Source organism: Grammomys surdaster, unplaced genomic scaffold (assembly GCF_004785775.1).
Source record: "Grammomys surdaster isolate TR1022 unplaced genomic scaffold, NIH_TR_1.0 125934, whole genome shotgun sequence".
Classification (NCBI taxonomy): Eukaryota; Metazoa; Chordata; class Mammalia; order Rodentia; family Muridae; genus Grammomys; species Grammomys surdaster.
In genome coordinates this window covers 936166-943903 of record NW_021620757.1, presented here as the reverse complement: position 1 = coordinate 943903, position 7738 = coordinate 936166, and the positions used below count along the sequence as shown (strand labels likewise).

At 41.3% G+C, this 7738-nt stretch overlaps 1 protein-coding gene across 3 annotated transcripts in view; it reads left to right on the top strand.

Moving 5' to 3' along the window:
* The window catches only part of Dgkh (diacylglycerol kinase eta), a 154602-nt gene that overhangs the window by 123916 nt on the left and 22948 nt on the right, over nucleotides 1-7738 (top strand). For all 3 annotated transcript variants that reach the window (XM_028752704.1, XM_028752705.1, XM_028752703.1), the window contains 3 exons: nucleotides 815-925; nucleotides 1055-1151; nucleotides 6856-6963. In XM_028752704.1, coding sequence (XP_028608537.1) covers nucleotides 815-925; nucleotides 1055-1151; nucleotides 6856-6963 — 316 coding nt within the window. The remainder of the gene's footprint in view (nucleotides 1-814; nucleotides 926-1054; nucleotides 1152-6855; nucleotides 6964-7738) is intronic.

The window sequence follows — 7738 nt, the reverse complement described above, 5'->3', positions numbered from 1 at the left end:
TCTCTCTCTCTCTCTCTCTCTCTCTCTCTCTCTCTCTCTCTCTCTCTGTGTGTGTGTGTGTACGCATGTGTGTGAGCATATGTGCATGTGCACATACCATGACATATCTGGTATGGTCAGAGGATAACTTGCAGGAGTCAGTTCTCTCTGTCAACCATGTGTGTCCTGGGAATTAACTGTGGTCATCAAGTTTGGTGACAAGCACAAGCACCTTTACCTGTGGTATAAGGAGAGAACTGACTCTTACAGATTATCTTCTGATGTTCATACATATGTGCATTTGTGCAACACTCATGGCATTTGTGCAACACTCATGGCATTTGTGCAACACTCATTCACCCCATAAAAAAGTGATAGTGAAAAGAAAAAGGAAACAAGTATGAACAATATTTATAAGAATGGATTGAATTCAGAAGTTGCTTTTCTTACAATTTGTCCACTATTAAGGGTTGAAATGGAAGAGAGTCTCTCATAAAATAGAGAGGGGCATTGCACCTGATGGAAAGCTCTCCCATAGGTACTGGCGTCTGTCTGTGTAATCATCTGTCAGTGTAGTCAGACCCTGGCATAGAAGACAAGACTTAAGGCTGCTAAAGTTAGTAGAAAACAAAGACTGTCTTTGCTCTACTTTTGCCTCAGACAGACCAAAAATGATTGCACTTGTGCCCAGAGGATGTCTGGAGGGTCTGGCTTCTGCTTTCCAGCCCTCTCGGAAGAATGGCTACCTAAGGGGTAGTAAGTGTGATTGTGTAAATAAACTGTACTTGTAGTGAATCTGAAATTGACTTTTATGTGCTTTTCCTCATTATCGTAGAGATGGATACTCTGAGAAATGCGTCATGAACAACTACTTTGGGATTGGATTAGATGCAAAGATTTCATTAGAATTCAATAACAAGAGAGAGGAGCACCCTGAAAAATGCAGGTAATTTCAATAATACCCATAATGTTGTTATTATGAAGGCAATTTTACTTTAATTTCATTTATTGTCTCTTTTGACTTAAGGAGCCAATACATAACATTTCCTGAGATTGCACGATATTTATTTTTTAGAAGTCGAACTAAAAACCTGATGTGGTATGGAGTCCTTGGGACCCGGGAGTTATTACAGAGATCATACAAGAATTTGGAACAAAGGGTTCAACTTGAGGTGAGTTAATCTGGAAGCAAAGACATTTGAGTTTATTCTCCAGAGATAATTTGAAGAGCAAAGTTGACCTAATTTCCTTTTAATTAGTGATTATATGTATTGTAAAGGTAGTGTCAACTCTGCCTAGAAACAACAGACTTAATCTGGCCATTCTCATCTGTTCCTGAAGCTGGGGTCACCAGAGTGGAGCCATGCAAGTATTTTAGTAGGACAGTGTCTTCAATAATGGATTTTTACACACTCATGTTCTGGTTTTACAATGCCCAGTGTTTTTATAACATCCTTGAAAATAGTGTTTGCCGCTTATTCATTTTAATTTAAATACATATTTTTTTGATCCAGTTATTTCTAACAAGTCAGTTAAGAAGGATTTTGACATTTTTTTTTCCTAATTTATTTAGAAACTTCAGGATAACCAAAGTTACTCAATCTCTTGCAGTAGCAGGAAAACGATGGGTGGGAGTCTTTGAAGTCTATCTATTACTGTAAATTTATTTTCTTGTATCTTTTGTCCAGCACATATCTTACTTCCTTTTGTGATTAGATATTTTTATTTAAATCATATCACTAATACAGAGGAATTTATAACTCTTAAGTATTGAATGCCCTGGTAAGCTAACTAAACTGAGTACTGTTGTCTTGGCATTGTCTTAACAGTGGGTTGTAGGCTAACTATCAGCTAAATGTCATGAAGATAAGGCCGTTGCTCCTTGTCACCCTAGAAACACCTCTAGGTGATCAGCTGCTTTTATTCATGATTGCTTGTAAAATTAGAATACAGCCTTACTAGGTGAAAGGCTACAAATCAGGAAGGTTCACCTTTGCCAAGACTCCACCACAGCCGCACCCCAAGGCACACTCCTTAAGAACAGTTAGTTGTAATATTGTGTTAGCCTTAGTGCGTAACACAGTAGCTGACTCCATCTCGAGGCAGAAGTGGGTAGGGTAACGATCATTGATAACGATCATTGATAAGGAAGATGCTCCTCCTACTACGACAACTGACATGTTGCAGCATGGCTCCAGGGACAGACTTGATTGGTGCATGAGGGAATGAAGAAATGACAGACATGACATGGATGGAAAGCTGAGATGGAGGGTCTGGCTCTCAGCTGCAGGAGCTGAGCACCCCAGGAACTCAGCAGCATATAGGCTTGCACTGGGAGGTGGGATAATTACATAATGACAAACCTGGAGGCAGGGTTTATGGCCTACCGCTGGATCAAGAGACAGGTTTAGCAACCCTGGGGGCAGCAGGTGTCTCTGTAAGGGTGCAGCTTCAGGCAGTAAACATCCAGGGGCAGAAAGCTGTGGTGAACATTTTCTGCACAGGATGTCTAATCTAGCCCTCAGTCTCCTGCAGAAGGCTTTGCCATGCCTCCGAGCCTGAGGCTGTGGACTCTTTGACAGGAATGTACCTGTGTCAACAATACACAGTCACTCAGGATTTTACTCACTCAGCACTAACTCTGTTCCCTACAGATGAATCTGATCATAAATTGGGAGGATGGAGGGGACAGACTCAGAAATATAAATAGAGCCAGATGTGGTGGCACATGTTTGAATTCCAGCTCTTCTGGTTTGGAAGCAGGACAGTTGCCCACATTCAGGCCTGGAGTTTCGGCCAGCCAAGGCTGTATAGAATGACTCTTTTTTTTTTAAATAAACAAAGCAAGCAAACAAAACAACTATAAAACCATTTAATACTTGTAACCTGTCTTAGTTAGGGTTTTACTGCTGTGAATAGACACCATGACCAAGGCAAGTCTAATAAAAACATCTAATTGGAGTTGGCTTACAGGTTCAGAGGTTCAGTCCAGCATCATCAAGGTGGGAACATGGCAGCATCCAGACAGGCATGGTGCAGGCAGAGCTGAGAGTTCTACACTTTCATTTGAAGGCTCCTAGTGGAAGATTGACTTCTAGGCAACTAGGATGAGGGTCTTAAGACCACACCCACAACGACACACCTAATCCAACAAGGCCATACCTTCTAATAGTGCCACTCCCTGAGCCAAGCGTATATAAGCCATTGCATAACCTAAACAGCTCACCATGGGTTTGGCAACCTCACAAATGCTCAGAGTGTTCACTTAGCCCATAGTCAATGTCTTGACCAAAGGCTGTTTGTAACGAGCTCTTTCCTTTGTTTTAAAAGACCCTGAAGGTGTGGGTCCTTTGACAGTCTGCTGAAACTATGGATCACGTTAATAGTTTTTAATACATTAAATAAGCTATGTAGATATAATGGATGGTATAAAAATCAGTTAAGTATTTTTGTTAGACTAGCTTATCTCATTATTACCAATAATGAAGTCAAATAAAAATCGAATGGGTATCTCATAAATACAATGTTTCAAAGTGGGGATAAACAAATGAGAGACCTGTGAGGTGGCTCCCTGAAGTAAAGGGGCCGGCTACTGAGCCTGGTGTCCAGACTTCAGTCCCTGGGGCCCACATGGTAGGAGGGGAGAAATGCCTTCTGCAAGTTGTCCTCTGCCCAGCACACATGTGCATACATGTATGCACTCATACACACTTAAATGAATAATTATTGTGGGGCAAGTGGAACTGTGCCACCAGACAGAAGAACTGGCAAGGTCGAAGCAGAATAAAAAAACCCCGATAAACCTTATAACTGAGAACAATAGCTGTTAGAATCAGCTCCTGGTCAGACTTGGTAAGGCAGACATGCAGCCTGGCACCCCTGCATTTCGCCTCCCTTGAACAGTATATTGGCAGTGTTCCAACACCCCAGCAGTGTGGCAGAAACACAGCCTGATAAATGATAATACAAATGAAATGATATCTGAAACATTTAGACTTTCATATAGTCTGCATGTCTTTTGACCATTCAGTCACAGTCCTGCTGATGTCTGCCTTGTTACATACACTTGTAACAGAGGGTAATGCTAAGTCTATAGGTTAGTTAGTGGACGTAAAAAGATATGTATTTTTAATCAACAAGTTTCAGTTCTTTGAATTTATCCATTGACCCCTGATTTTCAAACCTTAAGCTGAGACCATGTATATTCAGGTATAAACAGGCCAGATGAGTCTAGCCTGGTAGCTCATACCTGTAATCACGACACTTGAGATATGGAGGCAGGAGGATCGTGAACTCGGGTCAACCTGAGCTACATATCCTTGTCTAAAAATAAAGTATATGCTATGTGAGAAGAAAGAAACTAAAATGAGTAAAACAGGATAAAGGAAAACATGTTAATATACATTAAAAAGTGAAATAGAAAGTCTTGGAGTTCTTAGCCATTTTTCAGTAAGGTAAAGTAGAGCGCTTTCTAAGAGTGAGTGTAGAGGACTGGGTATCAGCTTCTGTCCTTGGTGATGCTGTGTGTGGGGAGGTGAGGGGGAAAGGTTGTAGCAGAGTCTCCTGAGGAGGCCTTGCATTATGCACCAGGCCTGTTTGAGTTCACCTTTCATTCATTATTTTACACAGATAAGGTTTCCTCTCTGGTATGGAAGGATATGGATTTCATGTGTGGAGTTTGAATTTGTGCCAGCCAAGACTTAGACTGGCTTCTCTGTGTGCAAGTGGATGGAAGAGTGCTTGGTGCAAATTCACTGGGCAAGATAGAAGTCACGGTGCAAACTGAGAAGCATGGGGCCCATACAAACTGGGTTTGCTGTGTGGCATTGTGATGCCCATATAAGCCCAGCTATCAGAGCACAAGGAGAGGTTTATGATCCCATCCCTATGACAGAAACTCCAGGGTACATCACAACGTATCTTCTCCCTTGCAATAGAAAAACGTTGAGTGGTATAAATGGGAGGTTTTACTGAAATTGATATACTTTAATTAATAGTGACTTGTCTGTAACAAGCCTGACTTACATGTGTCCAGCAGTTTTTCTTTCTAACTGAAGTAATGATCATATACGCTTGTGCATTTTAAGTACAGAGTGAATGTAAACAAAAAATAAATAACTGGAAAATGCAAACTCCATCCCTTAACTGCTATGTCCACCTCAGTATCTAACAAGTTTTATTTAAGAATAAATAATAGAATAAAACAAAAACCCATGAAATTAAAATACATCTGAGGAGCGACGTTTATGAAAATGTCAGTTTTGCTTATACTAAGGGAAATTCATTCATTTGTAAATATAAAAGAAGCAGTTTTGCCTTGTTTTATATTTTAAAGACAGTCTCGCTCTGTAACCCAAACTAGCCAGTAACTTGCAGCAATCCTCCTGCCTCCATCCCACAAGTATGGATTGCAGATGTGTGCCAACACACTTAGTATAAGTTTTCTTTGCTGTTTTCTGTTGTTGTTTTTTGTTTGGTTGGTTTTTGATCTGGAGAGGGGCTGAAGAGGAGGCTCAGCCTTTAAGAGCACTGGCTGCTTTCAGAGAATTAAGGCTCAACTCCTGGCACTCACATGGGCTACTAACCAAACTCCAGTTCCAGGGACTCCATCGCCCTCTTCTGGCCACTTTAGGCACTGCGTTCATTGATGCCATGTGTAATTACTGTAGCAGCCATAGCCCTCCTTTCTCATCTAAGTGGTAATTTTCATTTAGGTGAATGAGAAGGTGGGAGTGTATGGTGCTCTCCAGTATGCATGGTTTTCCTTGTCTTTGCATCTAGCTACATGAACAATACAGCTTTGATTAAAAATGTTGAGTGTGTGTGTGTGTGTGTGTGTGCTTGCATATGTGCAAGTGCACCAAGGCACACATGTGGATGTCAGAGAACAACTTGAGGATTTTGTTCTTTTCATATACGTGTGGGTTCCACGTATTAACCTCAAGTTGTCAGGGATGGTGGCAAGCACCTTTACCCACCTAACCATCTTATCAGCCCCTGCTCAGCTTTCAGTTTAAAGGCTTGCTGGTTAGTTACCAAACCCAGGTGAGGACCCAGTTATGGGAAATTCTGAGTGAGACGAGTGAGATCAAAGCCTGCCCATACAGAGCCTGCTTTAGACAGAATGCCTAAAACAAGTACGGAGACTAGAAGAGGAGTTCTCAACCTGTGGTTTGCGACCCCCTTGGGGATTGAATGAGCTTTTTACTGGAGTCACCTAAGACCATTGGACAACACAGGTAATTATGATTTATGACAATAGCAAAATCACAGTTATGAAGTAGCAATAAATTTATGGTTGGGATATCACCACAGCACGAGGAGCTGTATTAATCGGTCACAGCATTAGGAAGGTTGAGGACCACTGGGCTAGAAGTTTGTAGGTGGTCTGAAGGAGATTCAAGAAAAGTAATGCATGGTCTGGGAGGAAAGATGAAGGAAAGTATACTTTTAATTCAATTTTTATAAAAAATATCTTTAGTTATTTATACTTTTTTTTACTAAGAGAAAAGCTGAAGTAATATGTAATATTACTTTGTAATATGTAATATCCTTTGTAATATGTAAGAGTGTATCTACAAGCAAGCTAGCACCACAGAGAAATTACACTGTATCTCACCATTTTTAAGGTGAAAGAGTGTATTTACAAGAAAGCAAGCACCCTGGACACAATCCTGTCTCTATAGCTCAGAAGTAACAGTGTTGCCCCCTTTTGACCTCTAAACCTTTTATTTTTCAAACAGGGTCTCCTGTAAGCCAGGCTGCCCTTGAACTTACTATGTAGCTGAGGATGTTCATGAATCACTGCCCTTCCTGCATCCACTTCAAAGTGCTGGGACTATAGGCATTCTAACCTCCAAGCTTTCTGCCTTGCAGTGTGATGGGCAGTATATCCCGCTCCCCAGTCTTCAAGGCATAGCAGTGTTGAACATCCCTAGCTACGCGGGAGGCACCAATTTCTGGGGTGGAACCAAAGAGGACGACGTAAGTAGCATAATGGGGTTGGAGTGTGTGTCTTCAGTGGGAATTACATTCCCAGAATGCCTAGCTTTAAAAGTGTGACTCATGATACGAATTGCATTCAATATTTACAAGATAAATGTGTTACAATATTTGGAAGGTGTGAGGTAGAATTCCTAACATCTTATTTCAACGTTTTCACTCATGATTGCGCTCTAAGTTTCTCCAGAGTTCTACCAGTAAAGGTGTGCACCACCATCCCTGCCAGGGTTGGGGACTATTTCTGTTTTCTTTGTATGTTTCCCTATATTATTAAAAAAAAACCACATAGTCACATTTGTGCACTGTATGAACACTACCGTTCCCATTGCTCTAAAAGGAATGAAAAGGAGAACACAGTTATTGAAGTGGGCATGTGGTGAAAAGTGATGCTGTTGTCATCATGCAGGGTGACGTGTTCATGACGTGGATAATCTGGTTCTACTGAAGGAGAACCCACTCTTTGTGCCAGCATGCCACCACTCAAATATTCTGAAGTTGTGATGAAATCAGTAGAGTAAGATAAAGTCGGCATTCCTGGGCATCCGCTAGGCACTCATCTTCAAAGAGCTTTATATTCATTGTTTGAGATCCTTGTGATGTGATTTCTTTTCCTCCTTCTCCTCCTTCCCCTCCTCCTTCTCCTCTTCCTCATCTCTTCCCCTCCTTTTCTTCTCTGTTCTTCTCCTTCCTCTCTCTCTGTCTCTCCCTGTCTCTCTCTCTGTCTCTCTCTGTTTCTTTCTCTCTCTCCCTCTCTCTC